Source organism: Haliotis cracherodii, unplaced genomic scaffold (genome assembly GCF_022045235.1).
Source record: "Haliotis cracherodii isolate W230 unplaced genomic scaffold, xgHalCrac1.p SCAF_10, whole genome shotgun sequence".
Lineage (NCBI taxonomy): Eukaryota > Metazoa > Mollusca > Gastropoda > Lepetellida > Haliotidae > Haliotis > Haliotis cracherodii.
In genome coordinates, this window is record NW_027266265.1 from 24,812,831 (window position 1) to 24,839,303 (window position 26,473).

Genomic DNA, 26,473 nt, shown 5'->3' on the forward strand with positions numbered 1-26,473 from the left:
AATGTATCCGTGAATATCCACACAAAGGAACAATATCCCACTCGTCTGCAGCTATACAAAGAAACTTATTCGATGTCACGTGTCTCAGTAACTATCAAATATTTTAAAAGATATATATCGTTTCGGGATATTATAACCCGTGTTCGTTTCTCAACTGATCGCTTGGATTGTTTCAGGTGTTTTACATAGGTATCAAGTCTCAATGGTCGGCTGAGAAAGCCCACGTGACAAGTATTTTCATAACGTCCACGGTTCCTAAAAATTCCATTGAGTAGTAGATAACAATGATCAATCAATCAACGTATTATGAGTTAACCCTTTGAACAAAGTATGTTGTTTTTACATCGGCACTTCGCGCCATGATATGAGTGTATTCCCTTTGTTTTAGTAAACCTAGACATGTAAACACTCACTCTTGACATATCCACTGCGCAAGAAAACAGTGATTAATCAATCAACGTATTTTCTGTTAATCCTTTGATGACTAGGAACGATCCGTTGATTTACAAAAATAAGTAAATCAACTGATCATTCATCTCTTGCTGGGCTGCCACGTGCATATTACATAACACACATTTCACCTCACTTCAAACCTGGATTTAGATTGAATAATTACCCCAGACACAATAAATGCCAAATGGGAACCTTTGTCAGGTAATCTAAGTGGTGCTTCCACTAATTGTACCTGTAATAAATTCATTAACTGAGCATCAAGTGAATGACGACAAATACACAAGTGTAGGGTTATTATACGAGAAAACGTGGATGACAACAAGGGAGTAGTAATCGTATTATCGACGCAAGCCGAAATCCGAAAATGCTTTCACTGCATGGATACTGTTTTAACCATCTGGGGTATTTCCAAATGACGACATCCGATGAGCTCCCTTGTTCTTATTGTCTGTTTGTTTAGGCTGAAGAAATTAATTAACATGCGCCCTTTGTCGAAATCTTTATAGATCACAGTTAACCAATCAGTGTTCAAAAATGCGTAAAACAAATATTGCCTCCAGCCTCCAAGTTTACTTAGCTGTCCTTGCAGACGGTACCCCAGTCTCCGGTCACGCTCAGTTGCGTTGCGTATCATCCGGGTACTCACGGGGGGAAAACAATAACAAAGGCAACAACCAGTCCGTTAGATCAGTGCCCCTTTAAGGGGTTTAGATGGGAAACTACGCCACGATATAAGCGAAGGAAATCTTTCAGAGTTGGAAATTAAGATTGAAAATAAGAATAAGACTGACTTTTTACAACGAAATATTTCACGACGTGAATAAAGTAGAGACATATTTAAAAAAAAACTATACTATTTTTTATTCATTAATTCTAGTGAAAATGAATGATGATATTGATTGAATCATGGATTACGACGATTAAAATAATTATTTCTAAAGCCTTATCCACAGAGGAATGTGCTGTGTCTGTACGATATGAGCGAAGGAAATCTTTCAGAGTTGGAAATTAAGATTGAAAAGAAGAATAAGACTTACTTTTTACAACGAAATATATCACGGTGAGAATAAAGTAGAGAAATATTTTTTTTAAAACTACACACTTTTTATTCATTAATTCTAGTGAACATGATTAATGGTATTGGTTGAATCAACTTTTTTTCCATTAAAAAAATGAAAGGTACGTCTGTATTTTGTAAGACAAAACAAAAATATATATTTCCTCGCAGTCGACTTGATGATCAAATGGCTATATCAAGAGATCGAGGACTGTTTCATTCTTTCACGATAGGGTGACATTCCCTTTGATGACGATCATTCTAGTATACATCTGAAGGTATCTACCCCGAATACATTCCACATTCAAAATGTCTTCACGAAAGCAATGACATTCCGTTTGATGACGATCATTCTAGTATACATCTAAAGGTATCTACCCCGACTACATTCCACATAGCTAGCATTTCTAAAGAATTCCAAATAGCTGGCATTCCTAAAGAATTCCTCAACTATGACATTTTTTTTAACAAAGGTGGCATTCTTCACATTCTTAACATTCATGCATAATGACGCCGTTCTCATTGTGACGTCATGCATGTCTATTAGCATAACACTAGGCTCATGAATATTCATAGGGCACCTTCCACGGAAGATGCTGGAGGTATTACTTTTATACTACTCACATCTAAACCTGGCTAAAATATGGCGATGGTCTCCATACATATTTTTGTAAAGATAGAAATCAACAGGTGTAACTTTTATTTTCTGTAAGTTCGTAACTTATTTCCATTTGAACTTGCCATTTTCAAAGCAAAGCGTGTCATTTAACTTTATCACCCTGAAGTGAAACGTTTTTAATACACCCAACACAGCATTTAACGCCCCATCTAATTTCCAGTAAGTGATTACAGATAGATACTGATTCAAAAGGTTCATTATGTCACTATCCCAAGAAGTAGTAAAACACCCAGACCATCGATGAAATATATTAGGCAGGCGATCTTGCTGCATAGACGTGTCTCAGTAACAATCAAATATTTTAAAAGATATATATCGTTTCGGGATATTATAACCCGTGTTCGTTTCTCAACTGATCGCTTGGATTGTTTCAGGTGTTTTACATAGGTATCAAGTCTCAATGGTCGGCTGAGAAAGCCCACGTGACAAGTATTTTCATAACGTCCACGGTTCCTAAAAATTCCATTGAGTAGTAGATAACAATGATCAATCAATCAACGTATTATGAGTTAACCCTTTGAACAAAGTATGTTGTTTTTACATCGGCACTTCGCGCCATGATATGAGTGTATTCCCTTTGTTTTAGTAAACCTAGACATGTAAACACTCACTCTTGACATATCCACTGCGCAAGAAAACAGTGATTAATCAATCAACGTATTTTCTGTTAATCCTTTGATGACTAGGAACGATCCGTTGATTTACAAAAATAAGTAAATCAACTGATCATTCATCTCTTGCTGGGCTGCCACGTGCATATTACATAACACACATTTCACCTCACTTCAAACCTGGATTTAGATTGAATAATTACCCCAGACACAATAAATGCCAAATGGGAACCTTTGTCAGGTAATCTAAGTGGTGCTTCCACTAATTGTACCTGTAATAAATTCATTAACTGAGCATCAAGTGAATGACGACAAATACACAAGTGTAGGGTTATTATACGAGAAAACGTGGATGACAACAAGGGAGTAGTAATCGTATTATCGACGCAAGCCGAAATCCGAAAATGCTTTCACTGCATGGATACTGTTTTAACCATCTGGGGTATTTCCAAATGACGACATCCGATGAGCTCCCTTGTTCTTATTGTCTGTTTGTTTAGGCTGAAGAAATTAATTAACATGCGCCCTTTGTCGAAATCTTTATAGATCACAGTTAACCAATCAGTGTTCAAAAATGCGTAAAACAAATATTGCCTCCAGCCTCCAAGTTTACTTAGCTGTCCTTGCAGACGGTACCCCAGTCTCCGGCCACGCTCAGTTGCGTTGCGTATCATCCAGGTACTCACGGGGGGAAAACAATAACAAAGGCAACAACCAGTCCGTTAGATCAGTGCCCCTTTAAACCTCTGGTTTATGCTCTTCCGCATTCCTTCAATCTTGATTGGATCTCTGGCATTGTGCAAGTAGCACTTGGGCAGAATCTGAAGGATTGAGCCCACCATGTCAAGGTAGAATTGGTTGTCCTCGACCATGCACAGGTGAATGATGAGGACTCTTGGCACTATGTCGGCTTGCCCTGTGCATCTAAGATGTGTCCAACTTGGTCCACCTCATTCCACCTTGCATCATGCCTTGGCCATGTAGCTGGAGCCCACAATCCAAACTCTAAAACGATAATAAAGGAATTAAATGCCATGTATAGAATATTGAAATTGTTGTGTAGCATTGAATTAGTTACAATGTAAGTCTGGACTGTGTTAGGGAAGTGGTGAGTGACTGACAGATAAGCAATAAAGTTTACTACCTGGTCTGGCGGGACTGGCCACATCTCCTGTAGCTGATGTGCGGACCGGAACTGGTGCAAGGCATTGATGCCTGTTTGGTGTGTGGAACAGACAGAGATCATGGAAGTCTACTTCTTGCTTCAGATCAGCCATACAGTGCACAGGATAGGTGTGGAGTTCTGGTCCATGCTTGGTACTGCCACCCAGGAGTGTTTAAGTTGCAACCTCAAGAGAGCATCGTCAATAATGTTAGCAGTGGTAGAAACATACTTTGCTGTAAACAAAATATTATACTGTCGACCTGCAACATTAGGTGGCAGAGTAGGCCAACCATACATCCTCGTTTATAATGCGACCTTCAAAATCAATGCTAAGTCATACAGACCATCTATGAAGCGACCTAGAATGAAGCACATACAAACCTTATTTTTGCTATAAAAACTTGTTTATCCTGCATTGTTTTTTTCTACGTCGCTTTGTCGGGTGTGTAACTCCAGCAGACATTGTCATTTTGTATTTACAAGGAGCGACACTACATTTGTGCCACAAAAATAAAGTTCAATTATGAAGTAATAACAAAAGAACATATTTCAATTTATGAGCCATTTATTTATGCACTCAATCACTTATGATAAATCAATTTATACAAATCTTCCACTCTTTTAATCATTTACAGGCTGCTGTCATATATGAGGCATTAAACAACACAAGAAAAATCATACATATCATAAATTAATACATTCAAATTGCACGAGTCCCTTCCAGACTTATCTACTTATTTACAGGCTGCTGTCATATAGTTTTCATTACAAACACAAATATATCTTAAAGTCAGTCTTCTGCACACAGAATGTCCAAGCTGCCAAAGCTGTGCTGTCATCATAATAACCATTCAATTCATCTTCAAAGTCGTTTGAGATGTTGGTTGTGTCGGATCTCTCATCGGATTGCCCTCATCTGGCCTACACCTTATATCGCCTACACCTCATCTGGCCTACACCTTATATCGCCTACACCTCATCTGGCCTACACCTTATATCGCCTACACCTCATCTGGCCTACACCTTATATCGCCTACACCTTACTTACTTACTTACTTTGGAGATTTAACGTGCGCTTTCCGACTGATGTGTATTTCGCACACGGGCCCGGCCAGGCCATTTAGTGTGTTTCCGAAAGGGGCGAAAGTGGTCTGTGCAACCCAAGGGGGTTTAGGGGTTGCTTATAAATATAGAATTTGGGAATTTTGAGATTTGGAATAGATGCCGATGGGGTTGGGGAGGAGAACTAAGGGAGCTGGGTATGGTGGATGTTTGTTTGTTTATTTGATTTTGATTTGGTAGGTTATTGTGTTTTTAGATGCGTTTTATTAGTTCCGTTTTTATTAAGAATACGCCTAAGGCCTTGAAGTTTTCTAGTTTATTTTGTGGGTTTAGTATTGCTTCTAGAGTGAGAGCCTTGTTTAGATTGAGGGTGGTTTGTAATGCGGTTTGATGTGTGAGGTAGTGTGTGCAGTGGATGAGTGCGTGTTCTGGGGTTTCTGGTTGTTTGCAGTGTGGGCAGTTAGCTGTAGTGTGTTTTTTAGTCGTTTGCTGATCACTTTTTTGATTTGGCTATTTGAGTTTAGATATAGGTTATGCCATTTTTGGGTGATTTTTTGCTTGTTTACACTTTTAATTTCTGATTTTGAGATTGGTAAGTTTAAGCTTATTTCTGGGATTTTGAGGGATAGTTTAGCTGCTTTATCGGCGTTTTCATTACCGTATATTCCTACGTGGGCGGGTATCCACAAGAAGGTTATTTGTTTGCCTGCGTTAGTTAGGTCGTTGGAGCTTTTAAGTATTTGATTTATTAATTTAGGTCTGTTTTTGGTATTTTTGTTTTGGAGGGCTTGCAGTCCACTTAGGGAGTCGGTAAGTATTAGGATTTTTTTGTGGTTTTTGGATTCTTGATTATGGAGGGCTGAGGCCATGCCCATTAGTTCTGCCGTGAATATTGATTGGTTGTTTGGGAGTCGGAAGGATTGTGTGGTTTTAGTTGGTTGTGTGGTATTGACTCCGAAACCTGTGTGTTTGGAGGTCGGATCTGAGGATCCGTCCGTGTAAATGTGACACCAATTTGGCCAATTTTCGTGTATGTATGCTAGTGTGGTAGTTTTAGCTATGTTTGGGTCGGTTTGTTTATTTATTTGGCTAGCTAGTGTTGTGTCTATTTTGGGTATTTTAAGTTTAGGGGTGAAGATATTTGATTGTTTGCAGTTTTGTTTAAGATTTTTAATTTGGTGTTCATTTAGGTAGTTTGTTATTCTTTGGGATATTGGGGTAAGTAAGGGGTGTTTACGAGCTAGAGCTTGGTTTTGGGGGCTGATATTTTGGTTTATTAAGTTTTGGATGAGAGGGTTTGATTGGGACGCGGCCCAGAAATTTAAGCTTAGCTGTTCCCTGCGTAGACTTAGTGGCATTTCTCCTGTTAAGGCCTGAAGTGAGGTGTAGGAGGTGCCATGTTGGGTGCGTGTAATGAGTTTGAGAGCCTGATATTGTATTGAGTCAAGTTTTTTAGATAGAGAGTTGTTTAGGGTGTTGTATATGGCGCAGCCTTAGTCTAGTTTTGATCTAATTAGGGATATGTAGAGAGAGAGGAGAGTATCTTTGGAGGCTCCCCAGTTAGAGCCAGTTAGGCATCTTAGGGTGTTTAGGTCTTTACTGCATTTAGTTCGTAGGTTTTGGATGTGAGCATCCCAGGTGAGATGTTCATCGAAAATAAGTCCTAAGAATTTGGTTTGTTTTTGAAATTTGATTGTTTGATTGTTTAGCTGGAGGATTGGGGAGGCGGGTTTCATGTTTTTATGTTTGAATACTATTCCTTTTGTTTTTTCTGAGTTAAGGGAGAAGCCCCATTTGTCAGCCCATTGTTGTATTTTATTAAGAGGTTTTTTGAGTAAATTTTGGATCAATTTCATGCTTTTAGTGCGGATCCAGATGGCTCCATCATCCGCGAATTTTGATGTGTTTACTTTAGGGGATAGGCCCTCGAATAGATCGTTTATCATCATTTTGAAGAGGGTGGGGCTGAGGATACTGCCCTGTGGAGTGCCATTTTCTAGGGGACATTGGTCCGATAGTGTTTGGTCTATACCCACGGTTATTTTACGATTGTTTAGGAAGTCCTGGATGTAGTTTATTATCTGACCTTTGAGTCCTATTTTTTTAAGTTTTTGTATTAGCCTGTCGTGCCATAACCATGTCGAAAGCTTTAGAGAAGTCTAAGAAGATGCCTGTGGTATATTGTTTATTTAGTTGTCCTGTCTTAATATCTTGTTCTAGTCGGGCGAGGTTATCTAGGTTTGAGCGGCCAGGAGTGAAACCGCTTTGATCTGGGTTTATGATGTTTTGGGGGGTTAAGTAATGTTGTAATCTATTTTTAGCCATTGATTCCATTACTTTACATACGTTTGAAGTTAGATCTGCGGTGCATATGGTTAAGTCGATAGCCGACATTTTTTGGTTTATCTTATCGTACCTCGTGGGCTGGTTGCTATTAAGGAGTACTAGATCGTTTGTTTCTATCTATTCGGAGATTAATTTGCCATGATTATCTATTTTATCATCTATGCTCCATGTAGGATGGTGAGCGTTAAAGTCTCCTAGGAATATAGTAGATTAATCGCTTATTCGGAGTAGTTTGTTTAGATCCTCATGTTGGACTTTTTGTTCCGCCCAGTGGTAAATATTTATGATGTTTATGTTTCGGTTATTTAATGTGATTTTAATGCCGTTGGCTTCTAGATTTGGCGTGTCTATTTTTATTTCTTCGTAATTTATATCTTCCCTGATAAATATGATTAGTCCTCCTGCGGCTCTTCTTGTTTTGGGTTTTGCTCTGTCAGTTCTAACTGAGTTGTAGTTAGGTAGTGTAAATTTGGATTTTTTTGAGAATTTGGTTTCCTGGATACAAGCAATGTGAGGGCCTTTACTTAGTTTAAATTTAGTTTTTAGTTCATGGCCGTGGGAGGTGAGTCCGTTGGCGTTCCACTGAAAAATATTTAGTCCTTCCATTATTGGGTTCGGGTGATTGGTGATTTAGTTTTTAGTTTTTAGTTTATTCGGTGACTTCTTTTAGACGGAGGTTAAAGAGGAAGAAGGGTAGATTGGTTAAGTTTAGATTGAAAGCTACTTTGTGGAATGATTTCATGCTATTTTTGGGGGAGTTTTGACTATGCATGTATGCTAGGAGTAAGGTGAGGTTATTTAGGTTTTGGGTGTTGTCTGGTTGGGAAGTTTGGTTTGTTTTAGTTGGAGTAGTTTCTATTGTTTCCTCAGTGGTGGAGAAATCTTCGTCATCGGTTAGATTAGGGTTAGCTGTTTGAGTTTCCATGGGGGAGGCATGTGATGTGGAGGGTTGTGTAGGTGTTTGCGGGATGGGTGTAGCTGATGATTTCTTAGTGTTTGTGTTGTTTTGTTGTTGTGCTTGCTTGAGGGGGAGTGTTGTTGCCATGTGGGCTGTAGGGTGCTTGGATGAGGGTCGTGTTGTTTTGTGGTTTGTTTTGCATGCGGGGGTTGATGTTTTGGCTATGTGAGATGTGGGAGGGTTCGTGGTTGGTTGAGTGGCTGCTTGTGTGTGTGAGGTGGGTGCGGTTTCTTGGTAGGGGCCCCAGACAGAGCTGTCAGTTATGGGTGGGGTGTTTGTTTGTGGGATGGTGTTTGGGTGTGGTGTAGGGAGGAGTGGTTTAGATGCAGGTGTAGCAAATTTTCGTGTGTGAATTTTAGCCGTGTCTATGTTTATGTGTTTGTTGGCCTGCTGGGTGAGTGTGTGTCTGTGTGGGCATTGGTTTGAAAGTGAAGTGTGTTGGGTGGATTTGCATTGGATGCACCAGGGTGTGCATGTGCCTGTGCAGTCTGTTTTTGCGCATTTTTTACTACATTTAGTTTTACGATATGTGCATTGGGAGGCAGTGTGGTTATATTTGAGGCACTTTGAACATTGCTTAACCTGCTTTATATAGGGTTTGACTTCTAAGTTGGTGTGGGCTCCGAAGGATATGTGTTTTGGGGCTTTAGGGAATTTAGCGGTCTTTTTGAAGTTGATTATGACAATGGAGGTTTGGACCTTTTTTCCGTTTCTAGTTGAGGTTATTCTACGCGTGCTGGTGATTAGGGGTTGAGGGTTTTGGTCTTGGTTTATGTTAGCTTCTAGAGAGTATAATTGTAAGTCCTCAGTTGTTTCCCTTGGGTTAACCCTAATTACGCCTCGTGTATATTGTTGCCAATTAGGTGTTTGTTTGATTACCGTGACGTGGAATATTTGAGTTATTTTATTTGCTGCGTTGTAAGATTCTCGGTTAGGGAAGATTATCTGGTATCCTTTGTTGGCTTTTTTAATATTGTTGTAATTTATTTTTTCTCTTTTAAACCAAAGTCCTATTTTATCTGCCGAAAGTTCTAGTGAGAGAGTGGTGCCTGAGCCTGCTGAGAAGAAGTTGAGGGCGAAGGTGGTGAGGAAGGCGGCCGGGGAGGGTGTGGGCGATGGAGGTGGAGTGGATGTGACGAGTTTGCGTTTTTTGGTGTTTTGAGGTGGCTAGTTAGCTGGTTTGGTGGGGGGGGGTGTGTGTCGTGTTTTCGCCATGCTTGGTCGGGACGATGTTTTCGAGTGACCTCCCGGAAGTGTTGTGCGCTTCCGCAGGCGTGGGTGAGTAAGGAGCTGGAATGTCTGCGAGTGTGGCGTTGCGGGTGTCAGTCATGTTGTTTGGGTGTTGTGTTGGAGAGTTGGAGAGCGTGTGTTGTGGTGAGTGGTGGTGAAGTGGGAGTTGTGTTTTGGGGAGGTGAGTTGGTTTGTTGTTTTTACTGGGTGAGTTGTGTTTAGGAGGCGGAGGAGGTTGCGGTGGTTATTTGTTGTTGGTTTTAGTAGGGGGGTTTGGGAAATGGATTAATTATTATTAAAGATTTATTTTGTTGCTGGAAGGCTGGGATTAGGTGAGACAAGTGGAAAGCGGGGATTAGGAGATATTTAGTCGAAAGAGTGGAGGTATGTGAGTGGTGGGCGTGGGTGGTGGTAGGAAAGAGCGTGCGTTGTGTTAAGGAGAAGGGGGGATTAGGTGTTTTTTTGTTTTTAGGAGTTGGGTCAAAGGGTGTGTTTGAGTGGTGGGCGTGGGTAGTGAGTAGAAATGAGTGCGAGCTGTGTTAGGGAGATGGGGGAGGATAAGGTGTTGGTTATTTATAAGAGTTGAGTGTTGTTGTTTTTAAGGATTTAGGGGTTTTGTGATTAATTCGGTGAGAGTGATTTTAATAAGAGTATGTGAATAAGGATGAAAGGATAACGTGATAATTACTGATGATGGAGTTTCCTTGGCTGGCTATCAGGCAATGCTCTGTGCTGGCTTGGGAAGTGTTGCTCGCTTGGGGTACAAACTGCAACTGATTGTCTGGCCAAGACTCGATTATTTACAGACCGCTGTCCTATAGCTGGAATATTGCTAGGTTCGGCGTTAAACAACAAACAAACAAACGGTGAGAGTGATTTAAAGAGTATGTGAATAAGGCTGAGAGGATAACGTGATAATTACCGATGTTGAGGTTCTCCTTGGCTGGCTATCAGGCAATGCTCTGTGTTGGCTGGGGAGGTGTTGCTCGCTTGGAGTACAAACTGCAACTCACCTGCCTACACCTCATCTGGCCTACACTAAATACAAATGGTTACTTCCACACCCCTGTTGTGTAGAATGGTACTGTCCATTAACCCATTAATGATTTCATTCATTGATATGAATTAATGACCTGAGTACATGGGCCTTTGAACTAATCCGATGTTTTTATAGTGGTATCTGATCCTTGAATTTGTTTTGACTGTTTATACAGGATTACTGTTATAATGCACTTTTAACAGGTCTTCTTATCTCAAAAGTTTTGTAAGTGTGTATACATTACCTTACCTGATATAATCCAATCTGAGCATTTTAACAGGTCTACTCATCTCCAAATTTCTGTAAGTGTATATATATACCTTAGTAAGTACTATTGTTCCTCTTTACTTTGATCAACGAAATAGCTTTCACAATGTTAACAGGATCACCTCATCTCCAATTTAGGAATAGGTATATATGTTAGTTTTTAAGTTTGAGCCTCGCCGTGTGCGAAATACGCTGCAGTCGGAAAGCGCACGTTAAATCTTCTATATCAGTCAGTCAGTTTGAGCCTCAGTCTGAAAGTGGCACATCTTCAAAGCTGAGCTGAGCGATGTCTATCCAGCAAGTTCCATCAGAGGATGTTTTTTCCACTACGCCTGTCTGTGGAGACAAGTTGTGGACAGAGGCCTGGCCCGAGACTACACCGACAACCCAGCAGTGCAGACCCACATCAGAAGAGCTGCAGCATTGCCGCTTTTCCCCCTAGCTGAAGTCCAAGATGCCTGGATTGAAGTGATGGAGCAAGGACCAGATGGGCAGCAGATCACCAGGTTCAACGACTACGTCACCAGCACATGGGTGGACTTCAATGCCAAGTTCCCTCGAGCCCTGTGGTATCAACACGAGAACACCGGTCCATGCTCCAACAACCATCTTGAAGGTTTCCACAATGGCCTGAAGAAGAGAATGCCGAGAGCCCATCCCAACATCTTCCAGTTTGTCAAAGAACTCAAGAAGATCGAGACAGCAGATAGACAGTCAAGAAGGCAGATTGGACTGGGTGGTGCCATGAGACCTCGTGCTCGTGTTGACAGAGACGAGATGCAAGGACCGAGAGACAGCTTGCTACTGGCAGAAGATCAGTAATCCAGTTTCTGGATGCAGTTGGACATTTCATCAAATTACAGTAATTTTGCTAGTAATGATGTAGTGCTAATGTTATAAAACATGAAGATGATGGATATAAATGTACAGTGCTATACATATATGATATTTGATGTTGTGAAAACATTTGAGTTGTGAAGATGATCTCATATACAAAAAGAAATTACAGTATCAAAAGTCATTTACATTCTTTGTTGTCTTGTTGGAAGAGTTCATTTTACTCAAGGGATAAGGGTACAAGTGTGATGTGCACTCATCCATAGATTTGTTTTGATAGCGATATGGGGTGTAGGCCAGATGAGGACAGGCCCTCTCATCTAAACCAGCTTTCAAACAAGCAATCTTCCTGTGAACCATCCATTGCGTTGGCTATCCAACACTTCAAAGAGCTTCGCTTCACCATGTCAACTGGTAGTTCCTCCCAAGCTGCCTTTACTCATTCAACATACAACTGGTAGTGGTCACGATGTCGACTGTCAGGGCCACGATGTTGACTGTCAGGGCCACGATGTCGACTGTCAGGGTCACGATGTCGACTGTCAAGACCACGATGTCGACTGTCAAGGTCACGATGTCGACTGTCAGGGTCACGATGTCGACTGTCAGGGTGTTTTTAAATCATGCGTGGAATAGTGTGTGACATCACACCTTTAGTTCAATTTTCAAAACAATAGAGCTCTGCGTAAAACCGAAAACCCAAGGGCTGCGCAGAATAAACTTATGACATGTTTTTATTTGAGGCAGATGGAAGAGAAAGTGATTGGTGCTTCATGGACTGGTTAGATAGATAGAAAGATTATTCCACACTGAAATTGGCAACGTTTTCCTGAGGTGCCTTTTTAGGTGCAAGCTCCAATGTTGGTACAATTTGGGCCTTACTCTATGAAGTATCATACTCCAATGAACTCACACAAAGTGAAAGTCAATTTTTAAATAACAATTGTTGCACAGTACATTGTGACAAATTGTACGCCTGTATAATTAAAGTATCTCATGATATAGGACACCACATAAGTCATCAGTTCCAGCATTACCTATGCAGTCATATCGTATAAAGTGTGCACATGTGATCTGTTGATATATGTACTACACTACTTTCTTAATACCGGTACTATTGGTTTATCTAACCAGTACACTGCTTGTAGCTGAAACTTATGTTTTCAATATAATGTTGCAGATGATGTCTCTTTCACTGTTGGTCTTTCCAAAGCAGATGAGTTGTGTCGCCACACAACATACAGGGACAAGAAACAGGCAGCCAAGTTGGAACAGTTACAAAAGCAGCGTTCAGAAAGAATAAAGATAACTGAGGTTTGTCGAGAGCTTGAAGCTTCAGTAATGATTAAAGTTAGGGCTTTAGGCTGAAACATGATTGAGTGCACTCAATCAACTGTCTGTCATTTTAATGTACCATAAAACACTTGAGATTCATCAATGGTAATTTCATACCAATAGCAGACACAATTCACATACAGTATTCTGTAAATCTTGAAATTAACGCAAGTGTGAATTAATTGTGAAAAATGCGAGTGGTCTTTGCTTGCATTAATTATCCCCTGCCCAACAAAGTTGGCGGGGGATATAGAAACGGGCTCCGCCGTCACATTTCGTTTCGCATAACTCAGAAACTGTTCAATATGTTTTCATGAAACTTTGCAGGTTTGTCAGGTACATGCTGAACTGGTGCCTTTTGCTATGTAGAAATTTTAGAAATTTTTACTTTTTTACATTTCCATGGCAACAAGATGGACTTAGGTTCCAAACTCTTCTTTTTTTACAATTTCCATGACAAGTTCCACCTCAGTTAAAAAAGGTTAGGGTTTGTTTAGATTTAATTATGTCATAAATTCTGCAACAAGGGGGGGGGATACAGCCATGTTAGTGGCAAACTCTAGTTAAACTTTGCATTTATGTCTCCAAAATGACCATCCACAATAAGACACTGCACACTTTGGATAGCGGAAATACCAACTTGAATATAAACACAAACAACTGTGTGTGTCTGTGTGTGTGTGTGTGTGTATTCCACATCAGGGTTTATTGAGCAGCAGTTTTAACAAATATATATTAATGTCCAGAGGGGGCTCTGTTGCATCAGTATTTGTCACTATTCAAAGGTTGAAGCATCTTAAAATCACCAAATTACTAATGTACTCTTTTTTTCTAAATACAGAGAGAATATGAAAAAGATATTTTATCTATTCCATGAGGTCAGGGGTCAAGGTTGGCTGGTCAAAATCGAAAACAGCCAAAGTTTCATCCATCGAGGCAAGGCCTAGGGACCTATAGCACTCAGTAGAGTCTAGAAAACTGCTTTTTGCCTGTTAAAAAAGGATATAATTTTTCACAGACTGTTATTGAAATATCGAGTAACTACCGATCGACCTACAATGTACCTGTAGTTTGAAGTTTTTCAGTAACAAAGAGTCCTATTAACAAGTTTACAGGAGACAAAAATTCGAACGAAACCAGAAAGTACTATAGAAATGTGCACATGTGACTCCGTTATAATGATGATAATGTAGTCTTCATAAAACATCTAATCCACACACAAAAATCGTTTTGAGAAAATTCTTCTAAAATGACAAAATGATGCTGTTTGTTTTGTTAACATTGCTCCCATGATGCATGTAACATCACACTTGCATAGCCATAACCATGGTACATGATATGGAGTCTGTACTGGGAAATGCATACAAGTTCTTTACACTTTAGAGAATTAGAGGGAAACCATTTATTAATTTAGACAGGGTGAATTACTGAACTGCCCAAGCTATGGGGTTTTCAATTCATGCCATCAAGTCTACGGTATGATAAGAAAACAAAACAGGTATAGGGGCGGTCTCAAAAACAAAACTGGGACGTAAAAGGATATTAGACAGCTTTGATACAGGGTGATTAGGCATATTAGGGCTGCAATGATACAGGAAGGTCACGATACGATACGCATCTCGATATTCTGGTCACGATACGATATGATAAAAACAAAACAAGACTTGAAGCATGTCAAGATTGAACCGTTCAAGATTATGTAACAGTCAAAATTATTTTATAATAACAAGACTACTGAAGTTGTTAAGCTTCAAAGTGGAACTTTCCCTAACTTTCCTCCAAAACAATTCAAAGTTCAAACACCAGAAAAGAATTAATGTACTTCACCAGTGATACAACTGCAAAGAATTTTTAATTTCAGAAATTATTGTTTTATCAGGAATAATATATTCCAATATCGTGTTACTTTAGTTGCAGCTTTTACTATATATATATATATAAGAACCACAAGCTTAGCATTTTGGTACTGGTGATTGCTGTTGCAGGATATTTTTACGTATGGAACAATTTGACCAGTCACCGTAGGGACTTCCCGCGCAACATGTATGTATGCGAAAACATTATCTTAACATATATTAGCCAAATTGCCACAAATATGAATTTTAATGAGTCAAAGTATGGCATTTTTAATATATGTATCTGTTCTCTAGCAACTGAAGTTCGTTTCATTGCATCAAAACCGGTAATCTGACCGTGGTTGCTGTATCTCTTCACACACGATTTCACCTACCTTAATGAAAACAATATTGAAGGAAATTTTGAGATAAAATTAATAAAATATATTACAAACACAAGTCCATATATACAATGAACACGTTTTAATAACAAGATAGTATTATAATGGTATTGAATTGTGTACTTCAGTTCGGATTTGCTGACTGGTATTTCCGGTGTTATGTGCTTGCTGGTATTTCCGGTGTTATGTGCTTGAGTTGATCAGCTGATAATGTTTTTTGAGATGGGGAAAAACATCTTCCAGTGTAAAATCTGAGCTTATTAAAAATGTAAGTATGTTTTGGGGAGTGATGCGTTACTGCACGCTATAACCAAGTTAGCGGTTTATTGAAAGGCACAATAGCGAGGAAACGATGTAATTGAGATTTGCGTTCTGTATCGTGGCGTATTGATAAATGGGCCCACCTCTATCGTATATTGTATCGTTGGTCAAGTATCGCAATGCATCGGAATATCGGTGTATTGTTTCACCCTGAAGGCGTAGAGTGTACAAGCTTTATGAGCAGAAGGTAACCCTGTCTTATAGTAGAATTTGGGAGGAATGAAAGATACAATTAATGTTTCCCGGACTGCACTAACTATTGCTCTCCAAGAAATGGGATTTCGATACACTGCGTGTGCATGGCGATAACCGAGAATATTCCATCCTGTCTATGAGGTCACATTATCTCCAAACCATTCTTAACTATCACAGTCAGGGCATCCAGATACATGTGGCTATCGGCAGATGGACAAAAAGCACCAATGGTACATAGAATCAGGTAAACGTAATCATGTCATTGTTTTGCACTCTGCAACTTATGATATGGGGCTTATTGATGGATGTGTTCTATTTTTCGAGGTGAAAAGAAAACTGGTGATTTTCAGAAGGAAATTATAGGAGGTGATGTGTTCATAGACTGGTTGGAACTTCAGCTATTGCCCATTTTAAACAACGTCAGTGTCATTGTCATGGATAACGCCAGTTAATATAATGTAAAACAAAGTATGTGATCTCAACTACCACTTGTCAGACTTTTATTTTTGTGGAAGCCTCGGTGGCTCAGTGAGATGGCTGATATTGTGTGATGGCGATGAGGTGCCTCATTCTGGCAGTGTAGGTTTGAACCCCGGAAGGGAATCAATCCAAAAATAGTATGAGAATCTGTACTATACTAAGAAAGTGTTATACATATTGTTTGAAGAAGCAGAACAACAATAACATATGTATCTCTTTCTCATATTTGTTTCTTGCCAGGATCAGTGTTTGAATAATATTTTGAATGCTTGACTGTGTGTATGTTTTGTAATATTTCTTAAAAATTACCTTGGCACCATTTCCAATACTTGTATTTAATTTTTCTCAAATGTATACATACATTGTCTTCAGAATGACCATCCTCCTCATGTAACAGGGAAAAGGTGAAATAAAATGTAGAAAAAAAAGAAGAAAAAAAGTGTTATATCCCAAGTATAACATGTGTTCTATTATGATCCTTTATGGCAATGATTGTCAACATTATGGGTTAAATGTAGCGTTTGAAAGATGATAGGAACAAATTGTATGGCATAAGAAAAATATACCTCCTCAGTAAGGCGTTTACAAAATCAGAGTCGAAACGTGGGAAAGGTAAATTAAGCTTGTTGCAGATTAAAACATATTGCTGAAATTTGATACTTGTTACATTCTTCCCAATGTTTTCATTCTCAATATTCACAGTTTTTCTTGACATTTAACTGGTAATAACTCATCCAGGTGATCTACAGTGTTTTGGCACTATCTGCCATCTATGAATCCCAGTTAGCTTGAAATTTGGAGAAAAAAATCGTTATGTATCCTCTTGTGACCTTGACCGTATTTGCAGGTCACCTAAATGTGATGTGATGATCCTCTTGAGAGGTCATGTATATACCAGATTTCTTCAAATTCAAATTAGAAATTAAATGTTCAATATAGAGTACACAAGCTACTTTACACTTTGTGACTGTGGCCTTCAATGCCATCCAATCAAATGTAATTGGAAAATGCTTTGATTTTTCAGGAATTTATCCAAAATTTCCAAACATTTAAGCTATTTTGAACTTGCATGCCTGAAAGTCAAATGATCTTATATCAATGGCTTGCTTGTCCGGCATCTGATTTTCATCAGTTCATGTTTTGCCTTAAGTGTGTCAGGATAAGCATAATGCATAAGCTCACAGAAGTGATTCAGGTCTAAGTTAAAATAAACCAGACAGCTATTTACAGGTGATGCCTTTGATCAGTAAATATAGATGTACATAAATGAACATGCTACATTGGGTAATTGTTGTTGAACTGTTTTGCATTTTCATGAATTTGTCATACACATTTGTATGGGTTATGGTAATATATTCTGCCTATCTTATGCAAATATGCAGCTTATCTGGATCTCTGTGTAGCTGTCTTTGTTGACAAATTGACTGTTGACTTTATATCCTGGTGAGCTTCATGCAGTGCCATAGACCTGTGTTTATTCAATATACAACCCATAGCTATATTCGTCGGTCATTTTCAGTTGACGTGTGTGTGAGATGAAATGTACAGTTTGATTTCTTTTGTAGTTGAGGTTACGCACACGAAGGAAGACTTTGCTGGAATACCAAAGAAGACACAAGGAGCTGTATCCTTGAATACCTGAATACCTTTGTCATACGTCTTCTAGACAACAGTACCACATGATTATATAATAAGCAATGGTACACTATAAATATCTTCAGATTTTCAACAGAAGACCTCATCAATGTCAACTATCCATAATCAATTTTGATACTAGTGTGTAAGAACTTTCTGATATTTGCACATGTCCATTTTGGCAATTCTCAATGCTGATTGGTCATTTAAAGCCCCAATGTGTCAGTGCTTCATTGTTGACAAAATATGAATATCGATCATGATGCCATGTAGTCATTGTCACCATAGCTTGCCTCCTTTGAAATGTGTCTGGGTTGACGTTTCATTCATACTTCTTGGTTTTAAAATGTCAATGAGTAATATATAGAAAAGCTTAGTCAAAACTGATAATCTGTCCCTCGTGAGTGAATGCTGTTAGTCCCTTGCCACTGACTCGAAACTTACATAATTTATTCACTCATGACATGTGCTCTGTAATTCCTCGTTGCTCATTGGTTATTCTCTAAGTATCTCTCTTCTGAAACCTCTGCACATGTGAAGTATTCACTTCTTTCCTGTGTGTGCTACTTTCAACATGAAAATTATTTGGGAGTTGTTCTAGCACAAAATTTTATCATTTTTCACACTGTAATAAAGTTTGGATCTTCAGTTTATGTTGTTTACAAGAAGAATAGATTGCGCTTCTCATTTATGTGGAAGGTGAAGAGGTTTAGTTTACCTTAAGTTTAGTTCTAAGTGGTGAACGTATAGTTGAAGGTGTGTAGGCTCTTCAAGACCCTAGATTACCCACACATCTCCTGCTGGTGTTGGTCAAACGTTCAGGGGAGTCTAGATGCACCCAGTGTGTTTCTCTCCCATGAGATAAATGGATCGCTGAGTCCTGGAAGAAGTCAAGATGGAGGGATGCAGAAAGAGAATGGTGGTGATTTTGAATACGTTAAATTCAGTCAGGGACAACTGCCAGGCCTCAACCGGATCCAAAGATGAAGTCTACCCACCATTGGGATTGACTCTCTGTACTGTCAGATCCCCACTGCTTAGTTGGACAGGATGGCTGTGCCGACCAGTTTGATAATGGAAGACAGGGCATGTAGCCTTTCCCACCACTTTCAAGGAAACTCTAAATGGGATTACCATGGATAACACGCCCATATGGAGTGAAAGCAACATATGACCTGTTTGTGCCATGGTCACCAGTGTTATGATAACTTTAGATACTGACCCACTATCTTTTCATCCAATGACCCAGTCAAGTAGAGGACAGGAGGCCGTGCATTAACAACTTATGCTCAGATCGTGGCCCTCAGCTAGTAGCCTTTGGGCTAGATCCTGGTCGCGAGTTTATGGGATCAGTAACTAAACTGTTAACAAAGCACGAGGTGGAAATCAGGCGTGGTGAAAAAGAGGCCCACCGTAGTCAAGCTATCGTTGAAAGATTTAACCGGACAGAACGTTTGTTTGGCTATCAGTATTGGATCGAAATGAAATCGGAACGATTAAGATCAACTGAATGGGTGACACGATTATCAGCTGTTGTATCAGCGCTGAATAATGAAGTAACGAGATTAATCGGGAAGAAACCATCCGATGCGATTAAAATGAAATCTGTGACTTCCGAATCTTCAGCACCGAGGAAAGGCAAAGAACGAAAACTTCGGGATAGAGTAAGCGTAAGATATTTATACCAGCCTGGTTAACTCAAAGGAGGCCTACGTTATGCAACCGATTCGATTTGGTCCCTTAAGATATATAACATTAGTCGGTTGGTTATGAAAGAAGGAGAGCCTATTCTTTATTATCTTAAAGATGGACCAGCAGGGCATTTGTACGAGAAGAGTTGCTCATATTTCCCAACGATACAGTATTACCACCATAACCATAAGCATAGGTAGTTACACCAACCTTATCAATCCATCTCTTTGTATCTAAGGGGGATAATGATGTCTTGTTCATTCTTAATCCATATATCCTGTGATTGACACTTCTTAAAGTGTTCATCTCATGTTTGAATGCTCTACCATTGAATAATGCTTCTTTATACTGTTCGTGTTTGATATGCTTTTTTACCACATACTTCTTAACACCCCATTATCGGACTTCTTTATAGAATACATCTTAGGTCTTAATCCGACATAATCCACACTAGGGGTCCCAGCAAATTCATCCTTCATTTTACCTAACACCTTTTTGTTTACTACGCTGTGCAGTGGATTATCTTTTGGGTAATCGCTCATGTCGTACATATCTATTTTTCTCTGCCATATCTTTATACACATCCTCGGTTTGTATTTCCATCAACAAATTTTCATGCCTAACGATAGACATAACTGGAGATTTCTGTAGTGAACTATATATTTTGTCTTATCCATCAAATTTGGTATGAGTTTTTCTACGTTAGCTAACCTAGTATCACCTATCAAGGAGTGTTGATATTCCGACATCCAATCTTTATTAACCATTAATCTTTCGGGAGCTAGCGGATAACTGTTATGATCTTTATGTAACTCTGTTAAATATTCCACGTCAACTTCTAGTATGTACCCTTTATCAGAGTCTGTTGGGATCGATATCACATTGATATCAATCACATCGATCCACTCAAAACCACCCATAGGTAAAGGTTAACTCATAGCCCATCAGTACAAATTGTTGGCGTCAAGATATAATATATGTGTATTGGGTTTACTCGGATCATATGCTTCCACTAATTTATTATTAGCCTTAGAATACCTTTTCGCTGTCATCGATATACCACCTCTTAATCCTTTCTCAACAAACAAGTGCATATCATAATTGGTGAGTAGTTTTATTTCTACACTGGTCTTCTTCAACAATGCATCCCACGATAGTCCGGGACTGGAATAGTACCATGCCGGGTCCAAACTGTATTGTTTTAAACATGTCTTTCTAAATATCTCGAATATATTGGCGAGTAACAGTACAGATGGTGATAATCACCTACATTCTTACAACCTAATTTATCCCAGACCGTCAGAGCGTGTTCATAATTGGCATCGGTTATTTTAGATTCTGTTAAGTTACTATAGAATGATTCAAGGGGTGGTAATTTAGTTTCGTCAAATCTAGACCAATCATCCATATATTCGTAAGGATATACACCTATTCTCAACAACAAATGACGAGTGTATCGGTATATTGATTTGTTATTGCAAAGTCATCGGGATTGTTGCCATTAGCTAAATTGTCCAGGGAAGATAACAGAAACTGTACTGAGTCTATGAATCTAAGTCCATTATTTTGTTTTGGCTTTCCCATCCTTGTCCGTATAATGTATAGTTTTAGTCAATGAGAATGATATGTATTTTTCCATTAGGAATGCACGTTAAGCCGCCATCAGTCTTTGAGATATAGTTTGCATAATGAGATGAGAATCATATCCCCTAAGGTTATGATACACAACGGGATTGGTATTTTTTTTAGAATTCATTTTTAGTTTCAAGTTACACTCGTTATGCGCTGCTCCCCGATAACTACCCATGACGTGACAATGATCTCTTACAGAATTCCCATTCAGGGGTTTGTTACAAACATGACAAATCGTTGACTTCATCGCACTTCAATCATCCCTCGTCATACACATGAGTTTCTTACGCGATGCATTTTCTCTGATTAATCTCTCTTTATTTTGTAGGTATTCTAGGAACTTTCCCATCATATCTTACAACTATTTATCCAAACCCACAAGGAATATGTTCTTGATTTTTGTATGTAAAACTACATTCAGTATTGTGTTCGGTATTTTCTATAGGATTGATAAGTGCTTCAAAGTCAGCGTAAATTATGTACGGTACTGGCATTTGATTACAATAATGTTCAAATTTTAATATATTTCCCTCTTTAGGCATATCGATCTTGATAGCAGTATGTCCAATACCTCTGCAGTCTTCTTTATGCGCTTTTAATAGATCTTGTCTTCTGTACACATGCAGGCATCTTTCGCAGAAATATTTCTTTCCATCATGTTTTGTTTGATCGCATAATAGCCTGCTTAAACTCTATATAAAGATTTATATATATGTTTATGATAAATATACGCTTCTAGGATCATTTGTCTAAATATGTGTCGTCAGCCGAGTCTCTGCCCAGCAGTCAGCCAGTCAGTGTGACATAGCTGATAAGACTCAGTCCGACATAGCTGATACATAATAGATCATAGCTTATGCGTAATTGTGTAGCTGAAAATCGCAATTACCGACAACCCAAACATTATAAATACTATCGGTCTTTCTGAGCCTCTGAGGGTGTATAAGACTGACTTATTGTTGGCCTTGGTATTGGGTCAAGCGTCTTTCCATAAACAAGAAGTATTCATGCATGGCAGATTCAACATCCTAAAACGTTTGAATTGAATGTCCTTGTTTACACAGTTCATCATAAATAAATAAATGAATAAATAAAATCTAATCTCTCCATTCTGCGTCTGGCCGTTTCTGACTGAGCTGTTTCGAGTTGTTCTAATGCTTTATTATGTCATATACGCTCCTCTTCAATTTCTTTAGTGTTTGATTCCCCCATAGTAGTAAATAAATAATTACTCCCCGAAAAAGCTAGAGCATTAACAATAACTCCACCAACCATCATCAAAATTGATGCCATACTATGTTTATAAAATATTCAAATGTTTAATTACTTCATTATGTCTTCTGGAATAAGCCCTTGTTTGATTAGTATATCTTTTGTGGCCATTGCTAGTCCTACATCTAGAACCATCATACCAATATCATAACCATTAGAATCTGGCTTGGGTGGTGTGGCTTTAGTAATCATTTTAGCTATACTGGCATAGCCAATGGCCAAGCCGCTGACCACCGCTGAATGCTATGTTGCGTTTACCAACATTTTACCGTCTGTAACTGGAGTAGTCATGCTTTTATAACATTACATGAGGGTTTAACTCTAATTGAACCTTATGTCATTTTTGAACTTGTGGTGTTTTCTCTTCTCCGGTCTTAAAAAACAACCATACCACTGCTATGATGCCTATAGCATAGTGAGCCCAAGTTTTAATCGGGCTATGTTCAGTGTTTGAATTGTGGGCCTTTGCCTCTCTCGTTAGCGCACCCTTCCTACCAGCTGCGACATTTCGAGGATTCTTAGTCACTCTGAATTGTGATGCAATAGGGGCTTGTGGTGTTACCACAATCGCTTGTGTTTCCTCAGTCACTTGTTGTGCATTCGGGGATTGTGCTTGTTGTATTTCCGTCTCCATTATTAGTAAGTTGGCACGTATGTTTATATTGACAATACCTAGCTGTTATTAAAGCGGTGGTAAGTGGCGCTAAGAACATTCCTTATCTATGATAAAACTCACAGCTTACTGCGCTTATAGTATGTTCGATGAAAGGGTCTTTCTCTAGAGATTCACATAAATACATGCGATTTTCTGCCGGAATAGGAAGATTCGTAGCAGCTACAACTGTGTATAGTGGTAACATGGCCGAACCTATTGTTTTAATCATGGTAGCTCCCAGTCTAGACTCGTAACTCGCGTACAGTTTTTAAATTTCTTCATCGGCCATGTTATCAATTTTTTGAGTAGTATAATTTTCCCCAAAATATTGGGAACATTTTCCATCGGCTACCAAAGCCACAAGTCTTTCTCTATGTTTATCGAAAGATTTATCTACCATAGGTTCTGGCTCATTTTGGAGCAGTTGTTCGATAAGTTCATTACATTCCATGATGTAATACCTAAGGAGATATTTAAGTCTAACATAATAAGATATTGTATATACAGCCCAAAATAATAAACTGTTACAAAAGAGTATTTCAAACCACATTTTTATATATTCTACCATGACATTGATGAATGCTTCATTCTAATTGGTTAAAAAGAGGTTTCCTTTTTGCTACGGAAACCCCTTTCAAATATATTAAGCCTATTCACATAAAAACGTGGGTAAGAATACATAGATAGCCTACATATCAATTCATAGAAAATCCGCCGTGATATTGCTGGAATATTGCTAAAAGCGGCGTAAAACCATACTCACTCATTCACTCATAGAAAATGGCTGCTGATCGATCACCCGATATAAACTGTAAAATGCGGTAGTTTGATATCGGATGTTTTGGGCGTTGGCTAGGCCTCAACCTTGACTGCTTCAATGATGATATTAAAAGATTTAACGAAGGCATATCTATTGCATACAGATGAAATGTTTATGAAACTGTTAGGGAATTGTTCTATGGTGACCAGAATCGGAACAATTTAAGCTATTTCCTCATTGAAACAACCGACAATGAAAGTAAAATATAAAATATAAATTATAAAAATTGTTTGAAAACACTTTATTCATCACAACCTGTTGTTTACAAACCATCTTGTGATTGATATTAGCGCTATGTCAGTCAACCACCATCGTAAGGATTTGGCAGAAGAGGATTTGAAATTCCATCACTCAGAAAACACTTTTCCATTCGCAAATCCACGAAAACAATGTCCCCCTATCATTGAAGTCAAACTTGATGAAATTCATTACAGAACACGGACAATTAAGAAAATCATACACGACCCACTATGTCTGGGCCACGAATGTTTCATTCCATTCACACACTGGCTTTGGAATACATGAAATTGACAGGTCACACTATGCAGATTCTAAGATAGGCCCTACCTCGTGTAAAAAATGTCTGGCTCGTCTGCAGGCTAAAAAGCGGCTGTTCAGTCATACTCAGTTCCATTGGTAATCGTTTTGTACCAGCAGGCTCGATCATTCCCAGTAAATCTACAGGTTAATGTTGAACCACATCATAGATCGGGGTTGTCATCTTGCTTACGGAGCAACAGAGAATGTAAACAAGATTGTCAGCCATTGACAGCTGCGAGGTGTGAGTAACCGTGATGTAGGTCAAGTTCTGCCACATCCAATTTCGGGGTGGAGAGGCATTTATTTTGATGTTATTATTGTTTACTGGGGGTAATTGCTAACTAACTAATAACACTTACACATGTTAAATGTGTTATAGAATGTTAATTCACAAAGTTTGCTGTAGAAATATATTTGTTTAGCATTTTAAAACCTTTATCTACAACCTGTCACCCCTACAATAGAAATGATGTCATGCTCGATTTCCAAGAAATGACCTCTCTCGCAACTTCCGAGAATATTGACAGTCAGTCCACAGTGTTCAACAGTGTACAACAAGTTGGTAGAGATTAAAACATCTGTGTTTGGACTAAGTTTGGAGTGTTATTTGTCAACTTCTTTTGAAAAACTATGTGTTTTGAACACTTATTTTGAACTACTCACGACTATGGTGTTTTTAGTCTTGAAGTTAAATAATAATTGTTACATATAACTTCCTGTGACCACTTTTCGGAATGTTCTAAGATTGCGAACCTGTGTGCCTGTGTTGTTACGCGTTGCAAGAGAGCGCCTTTTTTCAAAGCGTTGTTGCCGTCATGGTAGAATGAAGATAAACCTACTGTGTTTTGAAATTTGATGTAGTCCAACTGGAGAATAGATACCTCTTTATATTAATTTTGAACCGAGCGCTTTAGCTTTTAGTATGTTTATCTCCTGAATAATGTTCAATTTATCGTATTTTGCTTAATTTTGCTATATTTGCTAAATTTGGCTATAATTTGCTATATTGTGCTTAGCAGTTGCTATATTTTGCTCAGTAGTTGCTATAATTTTGCTAAGCAATTGTATAAGCAGCTGGTTGGTCAGTTTTCAATTCAAGCTTACAGTGCTTCGTTTCCGCTAACAGTTTTATCACTTTATCTCGCTCTAGCTTGGTAGAACTAACATCATTTTCGTGTAGACATTCCTCAAATGAATCTAGGTCTTTGCAATGAAACAGGGCTACCTATTTGGTCTGCTCTCTCAGATCTTTCAGAACAGAGTTGTATTTTTGAGTAAGTACCCAAATGCTATGCTCCATATGTCGTCCGGAGAATGCTAAATATGAAAGCATATCTTTCTTTTTGGTAAGTTCTTTTCTCGCACTGCAATCATCTATTATAAAAAGGGTTGATTCCCCTTTGTATTTTTCATGACATACTTGTAAACAGTCTTGTAAACGATCACTCTGATCAACTTTGTACACCCCGGGATCATTCATTACCCTATCTTTCGATAGGTATGTTTTATTAACGTTTATAGTCGGGCACAAAATAATAATATGGGCAAAAACATCCTGATAATGACTTTGTAAAATGTCTAGAATAAAAGTTGTTTTTCTGCAACCCGTTTGCCCGCAGATGATAGCTCAGTGTGGTTCTTTAGGTAGAAGATTATTAAAAGATCACTTGCACGAATCTTCCATTCTGTATATTAAGTTGCGCGTCCATAATCACATACAAATATATGTTTAATTTACCAGCCGTTTTGGCGAGCTTCATTATCTGTATAGTAACACCCTCACTGGCATTTTCTAATCTCCGCCCACTACCGTGTAGTTGGTCATCATCTGTGGTTCGCATGTCGAGCCATAGTGCATACTTCGTTGTAAGGAATTCAGCCATCGATACATCCCCAAGAGACAGATCTTTCACGACCGTGTTAACTTCTGGGCTTCATTTTATAGAAGGGAGTTTT

The 26,473-nt window shown here is 38.7% G+C and overlaps 1 protein-coding gene across 1 annotated transcript in view; it reads left to right on the forward strand.

Annotated features, from left to right (window-relative positions):
* Positions 1–26,473, forward strand: part of LOC139454196 (uncharacterized protein C20orf96-like) — a 156,641-nt gene that overhangs the window by 38,856 nt on the left and 91,312 nt on the right. The window contains exons 3-4 of the mRNA XM_071235764.1: positions 12,885–13,018; positions 17,837–17,895. Of these exons, the coding sequence (XP_071091865.1) occupies positions 12,885–13,018; positions 17,837–17,895 (193 nt within the window). The remainder of the gene's footprint in view (positions 1–12,884; positions 13,019–17,836; positions 17,896–26,473) is intronic.